Source organism: Meles meles, chromosome 18, assembly GCF_922984935.1.
Source record: "Meles meles chromosome 18, mMelMel3.1 paternal haplotype, whole genome shotgun sequence".
In the NCBI taxonomy this organism is placed as follows: domain Eukaryota; kingdom Metazoa; phylum Chordata; class Mammalia; order Carnivora; family Mustelidae; genus Meles; species Meles meles.
In genome coordinates, this window is record NC_060083.1 from 2,848,901 (window position 1) to 2,870,773 (window position 21,873).

The following is a 21,873-nucleotide window of genomic DNA, read 5'->3' on the forward strand; positions in this document are numbered from 1 at the left end:
AGTACCATGTCTTGGAGTCGCCTCAGCCCCAGATCCCAGGGACGAACTGGACCAGGGCTCCCTCCCTCACTTTTTCTGCGTTTCATAAGCTTTCCAAATCCCTTTGAGTATGTCCGAAAAAGTCCGGGGGAGGGGGGAGCTGTAGAACCTCTCCAGGATACAGATGTTGGGGTCCAGGCACCCTGGAATCATTCTGAGTCCCTTGGCGCCCATCCCGCAGATACTAAGCACAGCTGTAGATCCCCACACGGCGGTGATGCCTGGGAGTTCCTTTCTTTTAAGGAGCTAGATGCTTCCTGCGCTGGCCTCTGCCCATGTGTTCTGGGCTAAATTGTGTCTTTCTCTCCCAGATTCGTCTGTTGAACTCCTCACACCCAGGACCTCTTAATGTGATTGTATTTGGAGACAAGGTCTTAAAAATGGTAGTTAAGAGGAGGTCGCTAGGGGCGCCTGGGTGGCTCAGTGGGTTAAAGCCTCTGCTTTCGGCTCAGGTCCTGGGATCGAGCCCCGCATCAGGCTCTCTGCTCAGCAGGGGGGCCTGCTTCCTCCTCTCTCTCTGCCTGCCTCTCTGCCTACTTGGATCTCTGTCAAATAAACTAAAAAAAATTTAAAAAAAGTTAAAAAAAAAAAGAGGAGGTCTCTAAGGTGGCCCTAATCCAGTATGACTGGTGTCTTTACACGAGGAGATCGGGACACAGACACGCAGAGGCCAGGCAAAAACAGAAGATGCCATCTATAGGCCAAGGAGCGAGACCTCAGAAGAGACCAGCCCCACTGACACCTTGATCTTGGATTTTAGCCTCCAGAACCATGAGAAAACTAATTTCTGTGGTTTATATCCACCAGTCTATGGTACTTTGTTATTCTGACAGCGTAAGAAAACTCACATGCTGTGTCCAGAAACACCTTATTAAGTGGGCAAAGGGGCTGTTTCTTGGTATACACCTCCTTCTAGGAACCACGGGGTGGGACGTGTAGCCCGGGAGAGCTGTCTGATTTGAGCTTTATGTAGAAGGAGACGTGTTCTTCCTGACCCTTTCCCTGACCCTCTGATCCCCTTGAACACCCATTTGCAAGAAGGTGGCATGGACAAGGTCAGGGTCAGGGGCCCGTATCCTCCTTTTCTTAGATGCCTCATGTCCAGTTCTACCAGATGGGAAGGGATGAAGGTCTGACCTGTCGTTGAAGTCCTTACATTTTAGATCCCTTGAAAAAAGGCAGACAAAAAATGTAGCTCGTCAAGCCCCATAAAGCACCGCAGGCTTTTTACAGCAGAGCTCAGGAGTCTCGAATTCCTTCCAGAGCAGCCACGGACGGGCACACATGATCTTCGGCTGAGCCTATAGGGTGCAAATGATTTCATGCAAGCATAGAAGTTTCGGGGCTGGACCCAAGGAGGGGCCTGAGCCCCTGGGGAGACGTTGGGAGCGGCCGTCCTCAGCCTGAACAACCCAGCTGCCCTGTCGTCACCGCCGCTGGCCGCCGTCCAAGCCGGATCGGAGTCATGACTGACTGAGCTTCCTCCCGCAGGGCGGAAACAGTTAAACTCCTGTGACAGCGGCAGTCACCGAGGCGTGGCCTCCTGGTCTGACTTGGGCCGCACAGGATCCTGCCTGGGACGAGGGGCAGAGGAAGGACAGCTCCGGCGCCAGAGTCTTCCCGATGGCTGAGTTGGAGCTGATGGACCCAGGGCCACTGCCTGCGATCCCGGCTCACCCTCTGGCCACTGTCAGCCCAGACTCTGGGTCAGGCAGCCTGGCTGACGAAGAGGACACGGGGTCCCTGGAGAGCCTTCAGGCGCCGACGGAGGGACAGGGCAGCGGCTCTGCAGGGCAGGGGGATCCTGACGGTCAGGGGGAGGCGGAGATCCTATGTGACTTCTGCCTCGGGACTGGCAGGGTGAAGGCGGTCAAGTCCTGCCTGACCTGCATGGTGAATTATTGCGAGGAGCACCTGCGGCCTCACCAGGAGAACAGCAGATTGCATAGCCACCAGCTGACCGAGCCCGCGAAGGACCGGGACCTGCGCACCTGCCCTGCCCACCACAGCCCACTGGTCGCCTTCTGCCGCCCCGACGGGCAGTGCATCTGCCAGGAGTGTGGCCAGGACGAGCACAAGGGCCATTCCTCGGTTTCCTTAGATGCTGCCCGGAGGGACAAGGAGGCAAGTGCTGGGGTCCAAGCGGGAGAGGGAGGTGGGGACCACTGCCTCAGCTCCCGGGGCTCCCGACTTCGCTTCTGCGCTCCGAGTCCTGCCAAGGACTTCGGCCTTCGCCCCTGGCTGTTCGTCCAGGGTCGATATCTCCTGCACTTGGCTTTGGAAACTGAAGTGGGTCGTTCTGCTCCCACCTCCTTCCGGCTGTCCCTGTACTGTCTCTGTGTGTGTCTGTCTGACCTCATGCTTGCTAGTTTCCTCTCCGTCACTCTGCTTTTGGGGACGGATGTGTGTTTGGGCGTGGGGTACAGGAGTAGGGGTTCTGGGGCTCAGGGCAGTGACGTCACCTTCTGGCTGGATCTGTGTGGCAATGAATGAAATGTAAACCTTGGCAGAAATTCAAGAGAAAAAAACCAAACCTTTCACTTAATTTCTCTTTTTCCCCTTTACCCCAAACGGGAGACCAGTAGAAAGGGCTCCTCTAGAAATACCCGCTGTGAAATCCGAGAGCTTGAAAACACGTGAAGATAGCCTACAGTTGGAAACTTAGGGAACATAGAAGTTCCTCAGCAGACAGAGGTGCCGGGAGGGACTAAGAAACACCATACTCTCAGCCTGTAATTTTACTCCCATCAGATAGGGAAACTGTTTCTAGAACAACCAGCTTTTCTTTGCCCTAAAGCCCAGAGCATGGGGAAGTTCTTGGGAATGGACTTAGCTCCTTTGTGTTCCTGGTTTCTCACACTTTGACTTTTCAGGAGCAATTTTTTCCCCCTGGGTAGGGCAGCACAATTGACTTTTCTCCCACATTCCTTACGTTCATCCTGCGGGCAGCATCCTGTTTGCGCTGCGCAGGGCGGGAGCCCCACTGTAATTCCTCGTAATTCCTTGGCCCAGTGTTCCTGGGCAGCAAAGGGAAGGGCTTTCTGGGAAGGACTTACTTGCTAGAGCCCCTCCTCCGTGTCCTTCCTTAGGCACAGATTGAATCCAGTGTTCGTGGCCATTGTTCTGGAAAGCTCTGTACTCCAGATGCTAGTGAGTCACCAATCCCAGCTCAGGGAGGTCCCTGCCGGCTGCTTCCAATGTTTCCGGAGTCAGGGAAAGGTCCCATCAGGAAAGCCGTTTGCTGCCACACATAACCAGATGAGGATCAGTATTCTGCGCTTCCATAACCACGCAGAGGCTCTCAACCAAGCGAGAGACGGGGCAAAGGGAAAAGCTCGACTGGGTTGAGCAAAAAACGGTCCTCGCTGAGTATCGCCCTTGGCCAGATGCTTTCTGTGCATTTTCTCATTCAGATAACTCTCTGGGGTAGCAATCCTCTTTATCTTCACATTTTGCCAAACTCACATAGGCAACTAAGCCATGGAGTGAGTAATGGAAGCTTTTGGAACGTCACCCTACATTGGGAACGTGAGTGAAGGACCCCGAGATGACATTATTATAACCTTACCTTTTTGGGGGGGGTACCCAAATCCTGCCACACATATAGTAGAGATACTAAGACAAAGTGTACTGCTGTTCTCTTGGGGTCTAATATCTGAATGTAACTATATTTAACTGGAAAAAAGGGATGCATATACATGTTGAAAATCAGCCTCCACCGAATTTGCAATAGATCATATCAGGAAAAGTTCTCCCTCCAGACTGGATCCCCTCCGCCTCCTTCCTTAGACAAACACTACTTTCTTCTGCTTCCTTTCAGAAATAGTGCGTCTATACTGGCATGGATACAATATGGATTTTAAGCACGTGTAGACTGGTGTATGGCAGAGAGTTAGGGTAATTGTAATTCTGAGCTGGAAGACTTGAGGAGAGCATGCACGGAGCCCTGAGTTCAGGCAGGGAGACTGTGTAGCGTAAAATAAAAACTGGGTAAGGGGCTCCAGAGCAACTTTTGGTCTTGAAAAGCAGTCATGGTTAGAGGTACAATCCAGCAGGTTCACACCCCAGATTTTTGGTGAGGACCCCAGTTCAAAACCTCCACTCTTCTGCTCTCCCAGAGAGAGCTGTCACCATTTCTTTCCTGTGGCCTTGTTTTCAGCTCAGAGAGCAAGTTTCCTTCGTAAGGGCAGCCACACTCCAGGTGTCTCTGCAAATCTTAGGAGCCCAAAGATTTCTCGCCAGGAGCCCAAGAGATCAGCCCAGAAGACGCAGTGGCTTGATGAGACTGCAAATGCCCCCAGAATTATTTTGAATGTTTGACCCGGCATAATGAAGGCCCCAGAAACCTTATCCCCTTCAGCTAGCCCCCGCCTGCTGGAGTGACTCACTGAAGGTCACTTTGGATTGTGTTAAGGGCTGATTACTCAAGCGGGCACGTCCTTGTAGGAAAGTGTAAATAGCGGGGTCAGTCACGAGGACACAAAGCAACTGAGATCTGCATCAGATCCCCAGAGCCACTGACTTCTCAGTTAAGCAAGGGAACCCCTCCTGAAGCTTCTCCTGTCTCTAGCTATGCCAGTGGACAGAACTTCCGGATTTTGGGAAATGGCAGTTCTTTGATACATGTTCCATCCTGCTGGTCTACCAGATCCCGACACTTCCTGATGGGGACTTCTCTCTGCCCCAGGCCAGCTTCCTAAGGCCCCTTTGCTTTTAAGGTCAGCTGGCCTGGCTGTGTACCCGCCTGCGTGCATGCAAAGCCTGATGAAACTTGGACTCCACTGGCCATTTCCTTGTTTGTTTTGACCCCGGAAGTGCACATGGTTCTTTCTGTTCTTCCTCAAGCTTATCGCACATCATCGATTGCTTCCTATGGGCTAGTGTGAGACCACATTGTGTCCTCAGGGGGCTCGGATTTGAAGGAGGAAGCCAAGGCAAGTTCCATGGCTCCCTGGAAATACCTCAGGACCGGGGCATGACCGTGACCTGTTACCTGGTCCAGGAAGGAGTTGTCAGCAAGAGTGATGGCAGGGTTCTTGGGAGTGGGAAGGTCTGTCTTGGTTCATGGGCCCACGATACATTCAGCCTCAGCATCGGTTCCAGAAGGTTCGGGACTGGAAGCAGCCTGGGGACACAGTCTCCTTATAGAGCAGGAGCCAAGTTTCTGCAAGCCACAGGTATTCATGCATCACGGGGGAGCAAGGAACCAGCATTTTCCATAGCCCCTTTGCTGGTGGCCACAACACGGATGATTTGAAGGCACTCAGGAAAAGACTTTCTTCTAGAAGTTCTGAGGAATGCCTTGGACTCAGTATCACATAACTTATTTTATTGCTGTTGTTCTTACACATTCTACCAGGCTGTATGTCTTCCAAGAGCAGGGAGGATGTCCTGTTTGATGGACTGGTACGTGGTATGGTAGGTTCTGACCAATTGGCTGAGGAATGAAGTCAGTCCAGGCAGACTCAGAAAGGCCACCATCGTGCAGATGGAAAAACAGAGGAACCTGGACCGCCTGGAATTTTCTCTCTTCTCCCTCCCTCTCCTGCTCCTATTTGTATCTCGAACCCCAAGTCTGACCCCTAAGCTCTGGGTTCCACCTTCCTCTGTAGATAGAAGCAAGAGCAATTATGTTAATCTGTTCCTGTGCCCCATGCCCCAGGGGAGAAGCTCAGTGATTTAACAAGAGATCAGATGGCCAACATTGGCTGGTCTTCCCGCCCCCAATACTGTGCCTTTTGCACGACACTTATTACCTTGCTGAAGTAGGCAGGACCCTCTGTGCCCTTCAACACGGGGCTGCCTGCTCGCATTGGAACTGCTGTCCCGCTTTTCTGACGAGTCCATCCACCCTGGCCTGAGACGAGTGAATGGCTGGCATCTTGCGAAACCCTAAAGCCAGAGCCTGAGGCCCCCTGTCATGTTCTAGGAACAGGCATAACCGGAGAGGCAGGTCTCCCAAAGCGGCCCTACCTTTTGTGGTAATCCGGAGTGTCTTCCCTTGGGGTGACTCAGAGAGGTCCCCATTAGGTAGTCCTTTTCTCCTTTTATGGCAATCTGTAGGCAGGGGAGAGCACCCCCTCCCTGGCTACTTTCTGGGAGTTTCCCCCATGGCTCTGGATCCTGCTGGGGCTACCCAGGCCCGCTTGCTGGGATGTGTTCCCTGTTGTGGTCTTCACCACCTTAGAACAAGCATGTCACCCCTCTTCCCCCACTTCAACCTTTACACGACTGCCCTCAAATAAGCCAGACCCTCCCCCCACCCCCAAACAGGTTTCAGGGATGGGGGTCACAGGGCTCCCTCAGCTCCAAGTCAGTACCCCAGATCCTGAGCAAAACAAAACAAATCTAAGAAGTTCTGTGCCTTCTGCAGGGTGAGCCAGGCCTCTGGTCCCCCCTCACTAGGGGTCCTGGAATTTTCCCCAGGCTTCCTGCGGGGAGGGGGGGCGGGGTGGGAGGAGCAGAGACCATTGATGCCCACTGAGTTCCCTTAGGGCGCAAACGTGCAGCTTCTGATGCTCATAGAACCTATTGGAAGCATTTAAAGCCAGTCTTGTCTTTTCTCTCTTGCTGACTCATGCCCTTGGAGGGCCTTTGAAGGCCGCAAAATTTTAGGCTTCATGCCTTGGCCCACTTCTTGGCAGAAAGTGTTTAGGGAGTCTCCAGACGGAAGGGTGAAGCAGGCAGTGAAGTCAGAGCTGGCAGACCTGAGGTTCTCAGGCATGCACTTGCCCAGGCCGGGAGGCCTAGCTTGGCCTGGCTCGCTGGGGTGAGTGTGTGATGGAGGGCGGCCATGGTAGCGATGTGGTTTTGGAATCTAGGTGAGGTTCGATGGGGTGAGGTCCGGAGCCTGCGACCAAGAAGGAATTCTTGAGACATCTTTGATGCGAAATGGTGGTTTATTAAAGCACGGGATGGGCCCCGTGGGCGGAAAGAGCTGCTGCCCCAGCGCTGGGGGGGTGGGGGGCTGATTATATACTTGGGAGATGGAGGAAGTAAAGAAAAGAGGTTTCAAGAGAACTTTCATATGCTAAAGAGGACCCACAAGGCCTTGCCATTGTCAAGTTAAGGTTGTTTTTCTCTCTAGCAAGGCATTGACTTTAATATAGTGGGGAGATCTTTAGGGATGCCTGGGTGGCTCAGTTGGTTAAGCCACTGCCTTTGGCTTAGGTCTTAATCCTGGAGTTCTGGGATCCAGTCCCACATCAGGCTCCCAGCTCCGTGGGGAGTCTGCTTCTCCCTCTGACCGTCTCCCCTTTCATGCTCTCTCTCTTTCTCTCTCTCCCTCTCTCAAATAAATAAATAAAATCTTAAAAAAAAAAATAGTTGGGAGAAGAATGTCACCCAGGTCCCACCCAGAAGTGGCAGGTGGAGGGAGGGAGGTTGCAGGTGTCTGCTTCTGCTCTGTCGTTAGCCAGGCTCTGCTCCCTCATCAGCCGCAGGAACCAAGAAGCGGGGCCCCCATGATGGTGATGTTGGTGGCGCACACACCATGTGCCAGCTGCTGGAGCATGCGTTAACACATGCTCTTTCCCTCAGTCCTCGCAAAACCCCGTGGGTTGGATGCTTTCGTTATCCCCATTTCACAGGTGAAGAAATGGAAGCCTAGAGTGGTTAAGTCGATTTTTCCAAAGGCTCGGCTGCTAAGTAGAAAAGCTGGGGTTCCCATGCCTGGCTCTAGCTCCTACTCCTTGTTAACGTTATTCTGGGGGCAGATGGGCTGGGCTGGACTCCAGCGTTGAACTGTGTGACCTTGACCGGGTGGCTTGATTGTATCATCTGAGAAATGGGGATAATGGTACTTAGCTACCGTGAGTGTGGTCAGGGCGATACAAGCTGTCCATCTAAATGCTGGAAGTAATGACTAGTGTCCCATAATGTTTGTGCTGGTGGTATTTTTAGCTGATCTGAGCTGAGTTCAGCACCAGGAGGCGCTAGCACACAGCTGACCCTTCATGTCCTTTTAGGGCCCTCCACGTGGCTTCTGAGGCAGCTCCCAAGGTCAGATTCTCCTTTCCACGCAGGAAGGGTGGGTAGCGCCTTTGCTCCTGGGGACACATTCTGTGTACACTCGTTAACACCGTTCTTTCCTCTTAGGCTGAGCTTCGGGACACCCAGTTAGAGCTGGAACGGAAGCTGAAGTTGAATGAAAATGCCATTGCCAGGCTCCAAGCCAATCACAAGTCCGTTTTGGTAAGGCTGCTCTCGGTCACCTGCTGTGCCCTTCCGGGGTTGTGGGACATGGGGTCGCAGGCCCAGCCTCCATGTCCTTGGGCTCCTTGGGGTTTCTTGGCAAACGAGAATTGTAGGTAGAGGTAGGAGCGGCTACAACTTTCCATCCATCCATCCATTCATCCATCCATCTTTCCATCTTTCCATTCATCCATCCATCTTTCCATCTTTCCATCCATCCATCAATCCTTCCGTCTGCCCATCCATCCACATCTGATACATGTTATCCATTTCAACTTAATTTCCTCCTTCTCGGTCTTTACAACTAAGTAGCTGTGAAAGATCAACACCTCTTTCGCACCCACATCATCTTATGAAAAGAAGAGAAATAATTTTCCTTTTAAAGGCTTGTAAACTTTTGGAGATTGTTGATTTCCAGGCTCAAGATGATTTAGAAAACCACGTGGAGCATCCTGCCTTTTTTCTGGCCCTTTGTTTTTCAGAAACTTTGATCCCTACGCAGCTTTTCTCATGCCTGTGTGGTAACTTGGGGAGGTGGTTATCACAATAGCCAACATGTACGAGGGACATGAACACAGAGTGATGACGAGACTTGTCTGGGGGCCCAGACTGATGAAACAGGAACCTGGGATTACTGCTCCCTCAACCTAAGAAACTCAAGATGTTCACAGGCGCAAGCACCATCCTCGATCTCTTCAAGCCATTAGCTTCCATACTTTGCTCCCTCTTTAGTCTTTCTTTGTCATTACATATTATGTAAATAATATCCTTTGCATATTCCATTTCCATGCAAGGAGCAAGTATTTATTTATTTATTTGGAGAGATTTTATTTATTCATTTGACAGAGAGAGCACAAGCAGGGGAGCTCAGGCAGAGGGAGAGGGAGAAACAGGCTTCCTGCTGAGCAGGGAGCTCTATCCCAGGACCCCAGGATCATGACCTGAGCCAAAGGCAGAGGCTTAACGACCGGGCCACCCAGGTGCCCTGGGAACAAGTACTTCTCCATGTAACAGTGTCGGAAATAGAGGTCACATTTGACAGCAGAAGAGTCAGTTCGCCAACATCAGTTGAAGCCTCCTTCTATCCAGCCTTCCTTGTGAAGGCTTTGGTGGAAGAGAGGGGATTTGGACCCTGAAGTCTCTCTTCAGACTCCTGCTTCTCAGCCCCGTGGTATTGCGCTTCTATGAGAAACTTGCGATTGTGGGATGCGTGTCAGCAAGGAACTCACAGGGCATTTTGAAGAACAAGATTTCTTACTCAAAGGTCTTGGAGCATTACACAGAATGCTGCCAAAAGCCACACGGCAAGGTTGCAGGTAGAGAGAGAAGGAGAGAGTATAGACCTGGATCTGCCTTTATTGGGGTTCAAGGTGGGTGTCTAGGGTTTCATGGGTTCACTCTTAGTTGGCTTATTTCAAGCGTTAGAACAGGAATTCAGGGGCGCCTGGCTGGTTCAGTGGGTTAAAGCCTCTGCCTTCGGCTTAGTTTGTGATCCCAGGGTCCTGGGATTGAGCCCCGAGTCAGGTTCTCTGCTCAGCAGGGAGCCTGCTTCCTCCTCTCTCTCTGCCTGCCTCTCTGCCTACTTGCGATCTCTGTCTGTCAAATAAATAAATAAAATCTTAAAAAAAAAAAAAAACAGAAATTCAATCTTGGGAAGACGCAGGGTCACTCAAGGGGGAAGATATCTAGATCCCCCAGGGAAATCTGAAAGAGGGAGCTTGGTGGTGGGGTGGCCCAATGCCTTTCCCGGTTGTGGTGCTCCAGCCGTCACATAGTCGCCAATCTGTTTATTCCAGATGGTGTCTTTTGACATGGATGCTTCAGGGACGACAGATTTAATGTTGGGCACTTACATGACATTACCTATTCTCCATGGGCTCTTCTCTGTCTGCGCTTGAGGAATTTGGGGAAGATCTCCCATCAGCCTTCTTACTTAGTCCCCATTACCAGTTCATTTATTTCTAGTTCTGTTCAGCTGCCCCAGCCTCGAGCAAGCCAACGGGTGGGGATGGGGCGGTTGGCAAGAAAATGACAGTGTAGAGAGAGGCTCCACCAGTCTTCCCACCCCCAGCAAAGATGCTCTCGCTTCCTTCCTCCTCCTCCTTCCTCCCTTGCCAGCAGACAGAAGACTGGGCAGCCACTAGGCATTCTTGTGGGCGTGCATTCCTGAGCCCTGACCACCCAGGGTCCCCACCTACCTGGCCTCATCCTTTCTTCCTATTCTCCCTGCAAACCTTAAGGCTTTCACAAGCCCTGGGCCCAGAGTGCCACCCTTTCTGAGTCCTTTCCTTTCCTTTCCAGGCCCCCCTTATTCTCCTCCTCCCCTCCCCATCTTTCCTTCCAGGGGACGGAGGTGCACTAACAGCCTCTGAGGTATCTGTTGTTCAGGACCCCCTGGAGCCCAGGACTGGCCCTTGCTCTCGAGAGGAGGGACAGAGAACAGCACCCGGGGGAGTTGCTCGGGATTGCTCTGAGACGGGATCGGTGTGGGTGGGGACAGTGGGGACACTGAGGCAGGCAGACAACAAACTCTGGGCTGTAGAATGAGGTGAAGGGGCTGTGAGCAAAGGCAAGCATGTCCAAGATGGTTCGATGAAGGTTAAACTGGGTGTCAGACGGAACTGTCAGCATCGGCCCTGAAGAACTGCCGAAGACAGAGGAAAGCACTTCCACCTGGCTTGATGTTATAAACATGATATTGACTGAAGGCAGGCATAAAGGGTGTTCATCCTCTCAAAGGGCAGTGTACATCTGCACCTGCCTAAGGGCCATCATGCAAACCCTTAGTGTTTATGACACGGACTTCGCTTTGTAGTTCATTTGGACGATACATTCCTTCTGCACAGGTGTGTGGGTCCTGCCGTGCTCAGGGACTGTGGCTACCTACCCACATCCTAAATATATTTTTTTAAGATTTTATTTATTTATTTGACAGAAATCACAAGTAGGCAGAGAGGCAGGCAGAGAGAGAGGAGGAAGCAGGCTCCCTGCTGAGTGGAGAGCCTGATGTGGGGCTCGATCCCAGGGCCCTGGGATGATAACCTGAGCTGAAGGCAGAGGCTTTAACTCACTGAGCCACCCAGGTGCCCCGACCCTAAACATTTTATACCTGATAGAGAAACCATACACTTAGACGTCCTTTCAGTTCTGATGGGCTCCGTGGGCAGTTTAATCTGACGTCATGAAATGCCGGGAAAGTGAGCTCATGTTACTGATTTGGGCAAAGAAGCCAAATTATTACTACTGTCCAGAAGGAAAGAGAAAGAGAACCATCGAGTGTACTGAGTGCATGCATTTCTCTGGTGGGAGAATTGAGTTCAGACGTTTGAATTGTAACCCCAGACTGTCCGAGCTGCGGGGGGTCTCAGAGAGCATCAGATGTACGAGAGATGGAGAGAATGGTGGTGGATAAGTTCACCCTGGAGAGTAATCCTTTTTTTTTTTTTTTCAGGACTCCAGGATTTATAGGAGAAGAAAATCTTCCTTTTAGATTTTATTTATTTATTTATGGGGGGAGGTCATGGGGGCAGCTGGAGAAGGAGAAGCTGAACAGGGAGCCCAGCATGGGACTCGATCCCAGGACCCTGAGATCAAGACCTGAGCCTAAGGCAGACGCTGAGCCAACCGAACCACTTAGGCGCCCCCAAATCTTCCTTTTATAATAGAAAATTGCTCCCTAACTTACGGGCTTTTCAGGGTTACGGTCCTGTGGGCTGAGCTTCGAGAACCTTGCATGCCTCGCTAACCTTTTCTTCTCCGCCCCCTTCCTCGCCAGCTGTCGGTGTCAGAGGTGAAGGCCGTGGCCGAGGAGCAGTTTGGGGAGCTGCTTGCCGCCATGAGGAAGGCCCAGGCCGACGTGATGCTCTTCTTGGAGGAGAAGGAGCAAGCGGCTCTGAGCCAGGCCAACGGCATCAAGACGCACCTGGAGCACCGGAGTGCGCAGATGGAGAAGAGCCGGCAGGAGCTGGAGAGGATTGCAGCCATCAGCAACACCGTCCTGTTCCTGGAGGTGGGGGTGGGAGGGTGGGCATGGAGGGAGGGGTGCGGGGACAGAGGCAGAGGCATCAGGGTCATTAGTGCCAGGGAGCACCCTCACTCGGGGAGGCCTGTGGCGGATGTGGGGAACGCGGGAGTGGAACTGCTCCTTTAAATGGGCTGCGCAGGAAGCCACAGGCACAGGGGAAGCGGGTATTAGCAGAATACGGGAGTACTGGAGCCGAAGACGAGACTTCCCAGGGTGGGAGGCTGGAACCGGGTCAGGGGAAGTAAGTCGTGTCCAAAGAGACCCAGATAGAGTCTACGGATGGGCAGAGAGGTTTGAGAGACCACGGCTGATTTGGAGAGAATAAAGTGCTTTAATCCCATCATCCCAGATCTGTCACTAAAGAGCTGTGTAGTTATTAACCAGGTCACTTAAACTTTCTGGGTGTAAAATTTCTCATTTATCAGACAAAACAGTCCGAGTTAACAGGTTTCTTTTCTTTTCTTAAGGTTATGTATTGGAAAGAGAGATACAGAGCCCCAGTGACAGGGAGTGGCCGGCAGAGGGACAGGGAGAAGCAGGCTCCCCGCTGAGCAGGGACCCCCCCCCCCCCCACAGGACTCCATCCTAGGAGCCTGGGATCATGACAGACGCTTAACTGATGGAACCATCCAGGTGCCCCTTCCTCCCACTGATTTAAAATATCACTTCTCTCATGTACGGCACTAAATCTGTGTACAGTGTTAAAATGTTTCTCTTTCTGTCAACTCTCTGGGTTGGACTTGTTCTTCTCTCCTGTTAATCTGCCTAACCATTCTGGTACAACTTTCTTTCCATTGCTAAGTTTTCTGCTGTGTCCAGTCAGCCCTGTGATGTTCCAGCTGAGTTTGGATGTTGATACTGTGTTGCGTCTGAGAGCAACCTTTCCCCTTCACGGCCTTGTTTTGAAGCGTAAACAACTTCATATGATGATCTACTGGAAAGCATTTCCAAACTCTAAAGCACAGTGTAAGAATGAGAGAGAGCCTGTGAATCAGATTGAATGGGCAGGGCAAAGGCAGCATTCCACCGAGGACCAGTTCGTGGGTCTTCCTAGGGCTGTACCTCCTCCATTCCTCCCTTCCATACCGTGATTTCTGTTTAAATTCTAAAAAAGAGGGGCGCCTGGGCGGCTCAGTCGATTAAGCGATTAAGCGTCTGCCTTCCGCACAGGCCATGATCCCAGGGTCCTGGGAATCCCTGCGCAGTGGAGAATCTGCTTCTCCCTCTCCCTCTGCCTCTTCCTCCCCCGACCCCCGCTCATGCTTTCTCTCTCTCTCAAATACATAAATAAAATCTTAAAAAAAAAAAAATTCTTAAAAAAAAAAAAAAAGTCCCAAAGGAATGGAAGTAGCAGGAATGTTTCTGTTGCTATTTGGGCAAACGAGGTGTTCTTGTCCTTGGTCCCTAATCTAGGAGGTGCCTTAGAGCTGTTCCTAGGCATCTAGTGTTTCTTGGTTTTTATTTTTATTTTTAAATTTTGTGTGTGTGTGTCTCTTGATTTTTATTTTTATTATTTTTTAAAGATTTTATTTATTTATTTGACAGACAGAGATCACAAGCAGGCAGAGAGGCAGGCAGAGAGAGTGGGGGTAAGCAGGCTCCCTGCTGAGCAGAGAGCCCAATGCAGGGCTCGATCGCAGGACCCTAGGATCGCGAACCGAGCTGAAGGCAGAGGCTTTAACCCCCTGAGCCACCCAGACACCCCTATTTTTATTTTTTTGTTTATTTTTTGTGTGTGCCTCGATTTTCAAAAACCCACTTTCCCAATTTAAAGAAAAATGCTGTCTACGTTATTAGGTCCTGAGCTAGACACGTTACCTATGCCTTTGTGACAGCCGCATTGCTGTCAACCCGTTTTACAGGTGCAGGAAGTGAGGTCACCAGAGCAGTCCAATTTCAGAACTTCAGAAACAGAAGGCAAGTTCTGCCGTGTTTCCTTTTCTGCAGGAGTACTGCAAGTTCAAGAACACCGAGGACAGTGCCTTCCCTAGTGTTTACATCGGACTCAAGGACAAGCTCTCGGGCATCCGCCGGGTCATCACAGACTCCACGGTGCACTTAGTTCAGTTGCTGCAGAACTACAAGGAGAAGCTCCAGGATTTCTCCAAGGAAGGTGAGGAAAGCTGTCTGGACCACGGGCGATGGCATGTGTTTCTCAGAGTGGGAGAGAGCCAGGGGACAGAGGGTGAAATCAGGGGGAATGGCTCATATTCAAAGCTGTCCTTTGGCCAGACCAGTGGCTAATGGGCACTTACCTTGATGATTTGATTTTATGATGGAAACCAGGGAAGTTGAGTTGGTTACATCCTGCTATTGGCTCGAATTTCCCTGACTAGTTTCCGAGGTTGCTAATGCCTGTACTTTGACGTGAGATCCAAGTCAGCTCGGGATCATTCTCCAGTGGATTTTATTTCACCCACAGAGAAATCATCCATTGAGCGTGATTCTCTCTGATGTGACTTGAGTCCAGCCCTTTCTTCCCCAGGGAGCCCAGGAAAGAGAGGCTGGGAAGTCCTGCTTCTTAGATTCCCCTGACCCCCAAGACAGGTATGAATGCATAACTCTCTGATTTTCCAGAGGAGTATGATATCAGCACTCAAGTGTCTGCTGTTGTCAAGCGCAAGTATTGGACCTCAAAACCCGAGCCCAGCACCAGGCAGGAGTTCCTCCAATGTAAGTTGCAAACAGCTTTCCTTACCCACTTACTGATGGCTTGTTGGAGCAAGAAACCGTTTTTCCTGCAAGTTTCAGGCTCTTGCAAACTCAAGTCTACTCCTAAATGGGATACTTAAATTTTTTAAAATTTTATTTATTTTTTTTACTTTTCATGTTTAAGACGATTTCAAACTCACAAAGGCAGTGGAGAAAAAAGGACAGAATTCTGGTATACCTTTCATCAGACTTCTCCGAACATTAACACTTTCTGTAACTACGGTACATTGACCAAAACCAGGGAACGAACATCAGTTCACTACTGTTAACCAATCTGTAGAATTATCCGAGTGTTTCACCCAGCGTGCCAACCAGTGTCCTTTTTCTGGCCCCTAGTCTGATCCAGGACCACAGATGTTTCCCTGCCTCAGTCTCCCCCAGCCTGGGTCCAGTCCCTTAGTCTGTCTTTCATGAGCTTGGCACTTGGAAGCTCCTGGCTAGTTACCAGATGACTCCCTTTTAAGTCTGGCTTGGCCAGAATTGGGTAACCTGGTGTCCTGTCATTGTGTGGTGCTGACCTGGTCTGTTAGCGTGTTTTAGAACACTGTGTTTCCAAGGGCGCCTGGGTGGCTCTGAAGGTTAGGTTCTTTCCTGCTTCCTGAAGGAAGCACATCTGTGTTGTTAGACACAGATCTAATGAACACAAGAAACCAAACACGCTTTATTCCTGACATTAGGATAAAGATGAAATAGATCATATTATAACCTATGTTCTTAGGCATGACGGAGGTCTTTTTCCATACCCGATATTAACTTTGCCTTTTTGGGGATTGTTACAAATTTTGAGGCTTTTCTAGAGTCCACTTGTTGGACCTGTCAAAGTCATGCGGCTCAAATTGCCAACTTGACCAGTGGGGACCACTCTTTCTCCTTTAAAGAAAGGATTTATTTTTAAAAAAGATTTTCTTTATTTATTTGACAGAGAGAGATCGCAAGTAGGCAGAGCATCAGGCAGAGACAGAGGGGGAAGCAGGCTCCCCGCTGAGCAGAGAGCCCGATTCGGGGCTTGATTCCAGGACCCTGAGATCATGACCTGAGCTGAAGGCAGAGGCTTTAACCCACTGAGCCACCCAGGTGGCCCAAAATATGCCTTTTTAAAACACATTTTTGGGGGCACCTGGTGGCTCAGATGGTTAGGCATTAGCCTTGGTCTCAGGTCAGACTCTCCAGGTTCTGGGATGGAGCCCGCATCAGGCTTCCAGCTCAGCGGGGAGTCTGCTTCTCCTCCCTCTGCCCTCCCCCTGCTTGTGCTCTCTCTTTCTCTCTCTCTCTCCCACATTTTTTGAGATATTACTGACATATAACATATACTGGTTTTGCGTGTACAAGGTAATGATTGACATACACCTGGGTTCTGAAATGAAGAGTTTGGTTGGCATCCGTCACCTCACATAGTTACAAAATTCTCTTTAATGATGAGAACTTTTGAGATCTACTCTCTTAGCAGCTTTCAGATCTGCAGCACCGTCTCCTTAACGATAGTCACTGTGCTGTACACGACATCCCCTGGGCTTCTCTTATAGCTGGAACTTTATACCTTTGGCTGCCTTCAAAAATACGGAATGCTTCACGAATTTGCATGTGACCTGTGCCCTCGGACCGTGCTCATTTCTGTATCATTCCCATTTTGTATAGACGCTGCCAAAGTGAACACCTGTATGCCTTCCTATGGTCCTCGGTTCACATTCATGTTTTTTTTTTAAGATTTTGTTCATTTATTTTGAGAGAGAGAGCTGGGGGAGGGGCAGGTGGAGAGGGAGAGAGAGAAAATCTAAAGCAGATTCCATGCAGAGCCTGACATGGAGCGCAATCTCACGACCCTGAGACCCTGACCTCACTGAAATCAAGAGTCGGACAGCCAACCGACTGAGCCACCCAGGCGCCCCTTCATCTTTACTGTTAACTTTGTAGATTGATGTGTCCTTTTTTTCCTTCTAAAGTGATTCATTGACGGCTAAGAATTTCCCTTACAAAAACAAAACAAAAAACCCCACAACAAAAAGGAATTTCCCTTCCCTAGACACAAAGAAATTTGGAAAACTCTGGGTTAATCTAAAATAATTTTTTAGGGGCGCCTGGGTGGCTCAGTGGTTTGGGCCACTGCCTTCGGCTCAGGTCATGATCTCGGGGTCCTGGGATCGAGTCCCGCATCGGGCTCTCTGCTCGGCAGGGAGCCTGCTTCCCTCTCACTCTCTCTGCTTGCCTCTCTGCCTACTTGTGATCTCTCTCTGTCAAATAAATAAATAAAATCTTAAAAAAAAAATAAAATATTTAAAACGTAGCAGCAGCATCATCAGCAGCAGCAGAAAACACACCACCCCCAACTGCAGGTGCAAGGAGGGAGAGATAACTCTCCCCCCTTTCTCCCCTGAAGCATCCTCTGCCCATTCCCCTGGGAGATGTCTCCCCTATCGCAGAAGGGGGAGTGAGTGACATCCTTTAAAAAAAAAAAAATAAAATAAAATAATTTTTTATATTAATAGATTTTAAATAGACTGGAATATGCTAATTCACTTGGGAAATATATACTGAACATCTCTGAGCCAGAAGTCCAGAATCCAGTCCCATGAGAAACGTGGAGTTTATAGATTAGAAGGAAGACAGGCACGAAACAAACCCGTAAATAAAGAGATGATACCCATTGTGTGGAGTACCATGACGCTTGAGAAGTCGGAGGGCTCTGAGAGAAAGTGGTGGCGAGTCACAGAGGGCCTCCTTGAGGACATGAGCCCTCAGCTACAATTTGAAAGAGCAGCAGGAATCCCCCAGGCTCAGGTTAGGGTGATGATGATGTCACGGAGAGAATGGTCTGTGCTAAAGCCCCGAAGTGGGCTCAGCGTGGCATGTTCCTGAGGTCGGGAGGGCTGGACCATGACCATCAAGGGCCAGAGGGCAGGAGACAAAGCTGGAGACACGGGAAAGGGCCAGTCATCCCTGGCTGTGCAGGCCGGGGTGAGGGGTCACTGCTTCCCTCTGTGGCAAGAGGCATTATCCAAGGTCTTAAAGCTGGGGTGACATGATTCACCTTAGCCTGTACCCTGAAACCTGCTCCATGGCTCTGGGGGGGGCAGGGGATGGGAGGGGGTCAAGACGGAGCCTCATGGCCAGCAAGGAGCCAGTTGTATGACTCTGGACTAGATTGGGGGTGAAGCAGTGATTTGCACAGAAGTGGAACCAACCAGGCGTGGGGCTGTCTGTGTGTTGCGGGGGGGCAGTGGTGAGGGTGGGGGCAAGGAAATTTCCAGAATAACCTCAGTGTGACTCCAGAAACGGGGCACACGGAGGTGCCATTATTTTTGTATTCTCTGGGGTTGGGAAAGGAGTGTTTGAGGGAATGGGTGAGACTTTACCGTGCTAAGTATTGGTCAAATTAAAAAAAAAGAATCAGGAGTGGGAATGTGAGTGCCTATTTCCCCAAACCCTGGTCAACAGTGAGAAGACGTCGAGTGCCCGGCTTTCAATATGTATTTTTCGAATGAATGAGTGACTAAATCAGGGGGTTTTATTTCTTGGTTCAGTTCCGCACATCGCACAGTCAATGCCAAGCAATTTGAACTTCAGAAGGGAAGGAAGTGGCGTGACTTGTGTTCTCTGCTCCCTGGTCTTCGCCCACCGCTTTTCTGCGGGGAGCAGTGGCCTGGGGGAAACAGAGCCGAGGAGAGCGATGGTTTCTCTTACCTGGGGAGCGGGATGGGTTCCGAGTGTCCTGTCCGGGGCAGCTGTCCCTTCCTGACCTGCCTCCCCGCCCTTCTCCCATGTCCCCTCAGATGCATGTGACATCTCTTTTGACCCGGACACGGCGCACAGGTATCTCCGGCTGCAGGAGGACAATCGCAAGGTGACCAACACCACGCCCTGGGAGCACCCCTACCCGGACCTCCCCAGCAGGTTCGCGCACTGGCGGCAGGTGCTGTCCGCACAGAGCCTGTACCTGCACAGGTACTATTTCGAGCTAGAGATCTCGGGAGCGGGCACCTACGTTGGCCTGACCTGCAAAGGCATCGACCGGAAAGGGGAGGAGCGCAACGGTTGCATTTCTGGAAACAACTTCTCCTGGAGCCTCCACTGGAACGGGAAGGAGTTCACAGCCTGGCACAGCGACACGGAAACCCCGCTCAAAGCCGGCCCTTGCCGGAGGCTGGGGGTCTACGTGGACTTTCTGGGGGGGGTCCTCTCCTTCTATGGGGTAGAGCCCGATGCCGTGACTCTGATCCACAAGTTTGAGTGCAAGTTTTCAGAGCCGGTCTACCCTGCCTTCTGGCTTTCCAAGAAGGAAAACGCCATCCGGATCATGGATCTGGGGGTGCAGCCCGAGAAGCCCATGCCAGTGTCCACCGAGGCTGCGCCCTAGACCCCGGACTCCTGCTGACCACACAGACCGGCCGGCAGCCTGCATCTTAAGGGGGCCTTGGGGATGGAAATGTCTGCCAGTGGCTTTAGGAATCACGTGGGTTCCTGCAGGAGGAGAGAGGTCTCTGGCTTTCCCGTTACTTCTGCTGGGCTGGTCTCCGTGGTCTCCACTCCCTAGGCACCTACACCCCGTTTCTCATCTTCTAGTGATGTTCTCCTCTCTGCTGAGGTGAGTGTCGCACTGTGCCCGGGCTCGGTGCCCTCTTCAGCGCGATCACAGAGATGCGGAGTGATCAGAATCCATTGCAGACGCTATGCTGCGTCGCCTTCGCCCCAGACACTGTTCTGGATGCCGCATGGCCATCGACTCCCAGCTTCACGGTAGCTCCCTGGGGTTCCAGGCTCCCATCATCCTCAGTTCGCAGATGAGGAACCCGTGGTCCCGGGGTGTGGGGATGGTCAGTGAACTTGCTCAAAGTCATTGCACTCACACGGTGAGCGTGCGGCAGGGCTGGGGTTGGAACCTGGGCAGGTGGGTGCAGAGATTTTCACCACTGCACGATGCTGCCCTCCTCATTCCATCCCGGGTGCTGTGTGTAAGGGAATAAGCTACACGATGAGCTCCTCAGCGTGGACATCGCGTCTCTTAAACCCTCCGTGCCTTCGTGCCCACTCCGTCTGGGCGGGCCGAGCAGCTGAGACCTCACTACCTCACCCCGCAGCTCATCAGACTTTTGGATAGTGACGATGCTAAGAAGTGTCTTCCCAGAGTCAGAATCTTAGTCCTCATGACCTCTGGGGAGGGTCACCTCAAGATGTGGACTTGTCCCATCTCTCATTCAGAGGTCCGCCCTTCAGATACTTGGAGGCAGTTCTCACGCACACCCTCCGGGAAAGTCATCTTGTTTTCACACTACATTTCCCACTTTCCTTCATAACTTCTGGGTCGTTTCCTGTGAACCGTGTCAGGCAAGTCTCCTCCTCTGTCAGTCTGATGGTCCTTTCTCAGAGTACTTCGCTTTGAGTCACTTACCTTGTGTCCAGAGACCCTGCCCTCTATTGTGTCCAAGGATTTATACAGTGTAGGATTTGAATCGTTTTGATCGCATTTTTTGAAATTTGAATTTTACGGAGCTCATTTTTTTTTCAACTTGAATTTAAAATTTCATTGCATCATTGCTGCTCACCGAGATGTTTTTGATTCTTGATTCTGGAGTCCAGAGATGAGTGCTCCTTCCTAACCTGCTGTCCCCCACAGAGCTGGTCAACTTCCCTAATTAATCTTATTGATACATATTGATGAGGGGAGGGTCAAAGACGGAATCTGGCAGCCCCCAGTCAATGCCTTTCGAGTTTGCAGTAAGTTACGCTTTGGAAAAATGTGCACGGAGGTTGCCCACCTTTAGCCCTTCGTCCACCAGACACCAGGAAGGACTTTTCCAAAGGGAGAAATCAAGACACGTCTGTCTTTCCTCGTTCCACCCGTCTCCCAAGGCTCCCAGGAGAGAAAAGGAGAACACCTCGGCCTGCCTTGTTTTTATGGAACCACTGTGGCTTATTGGTGCAGCTGCTCTCTTTTCTAAATGCTCACCCACTGCTTGATTAACCCGTTTTCAGATTTCTCTGCTGTGAGTTAACATCAAGTTGATGACTCTGTTGCTTGCAGAACCTACCTTATTTTTCTTTGTAAAAGCTGAGACAGTTTTGTGTGTCCCCATCGTCTATCACTTTTCCTCGTTTCTCAAAGATCACTGCCTGGCTTTGGTCACATTGGCAAACAGTGTCCATGTCGTGAGATGTAGCTTGTTGAGCTCAGAATGCCGGAACTCTTATAGAGGGACCGTTTGGGTGGCTCCTTGACCGACTCGACTTCTTTCCCTGCCAGCTCCTTTGTTCATTCAGTTTCAGTGTCCACGCTCCCTTTTTGATACGGAAGATCAAAGCAAAACTGAGAGTTAGAAACACCTGCTTTCTGTCTGTCACTGCTTCCACTGATGGGCTTATCTTTTTGCTTATTCTTCGTTCCCAAACAGGAATTGTTTAAATTGAAAAAATTTTAAAAAATAAATAAAGCAAGAGAACAAAGGCCTATTTTATATTCTGTCATTTCCCCCAAGCTGTGTGTGTGTGTGTGTGTGTGCGTGCGTGCACACCACCCTTCTGTATTTACCTACGCTTGCTTCCTCTTGCACTGTGTAGACGCATTTGGAAAAAAAGTCTGAACTCGTCAGGGGCTCCTTCTGGTGCGTGATTGTTTTGTTCCATTACTAGATCACTTGCGATTGTGGAGTCAGAATATAATTTTAGCCACTACGTAATTCATTCTTGTCTCAACTTGTTGAAGTTCAAATGCTTATGACATTCTTTTCCAGGAATGTTAGAGAACCTGAGTCAATTCCCACGTCCTCCCAAGCTTCATGATAGGATGAGGAGATATGAATTTTGGCCCAATTGTGGAACCCTTATTTCTCTAACCGGGTTCAGCATGTTTTTGGACTGATGGTCCTGAAATCAAATCAAATTAATTCAACACATGTGGCATTTTAGCATGGAAG

The 21,873-nt window shown here is 50.6% G+C and overlaps 1 protein-coding gene across 1 annotated transcript; it reads left to right on the forward strand.

The window, feature by feature from the left end:
* Positions 1 to 1,611: 1,611 nt before the first annotated feature.
* Positions 1,612 to 21,590, forward strand: LOC123930154 (tripartite motif-containing protein 16-like protein). Its single transcript, XM_045986408.1, has 6 exons — positions 1,612 to 2,163; positions 8,137 to 8,232; positions 12,008 to 12,241; positions 14,204 to 14,369; positions 14,834 to 14,929; positions 18,736 to 21,590. The coding sequence occupies exons 1-6, from the start codon at positions 1,663 to 1,665 to the stop codon at positions 19,317 to 19,319; spliced, it is 1,677 nt and encodes a 558-aa protein (XP_045842364.1). The 5' UTR covers positions 1,612 to 1,662; the 3' UTR covers positions 19,320 to 21,590.
* The last annotated feature ends 283 nt before the right edge of the window (positions 21,591 to 21,873 follow it).

Excerpts from the sequence above, each read along its gene's own strand:
- LOC123930154 (XM_045986408.1), top strand. The coding sequence starts at position 1,663 with ATGGCTGAGTTGGAGCTGATGGACCCAGGGCCACTGCCTGCGATCCCG. Across the intron at positions 2,164-8,136 it reads CTGCCCGGAGGGACAAGGAG|GCTGAGCTTCGGGACACCCA; the intron begins GCAAGTGCTGGG and ends CTTTCCTCTTAG. Across the intron at positions 8,233-12,007 it reads CCAATCACAAGTCCGTTTTG|CTGTCGGTGTCAGAGGTGAA; the intron begins GTAAGGCTGCTC and ends CTTCCTCGCCAG.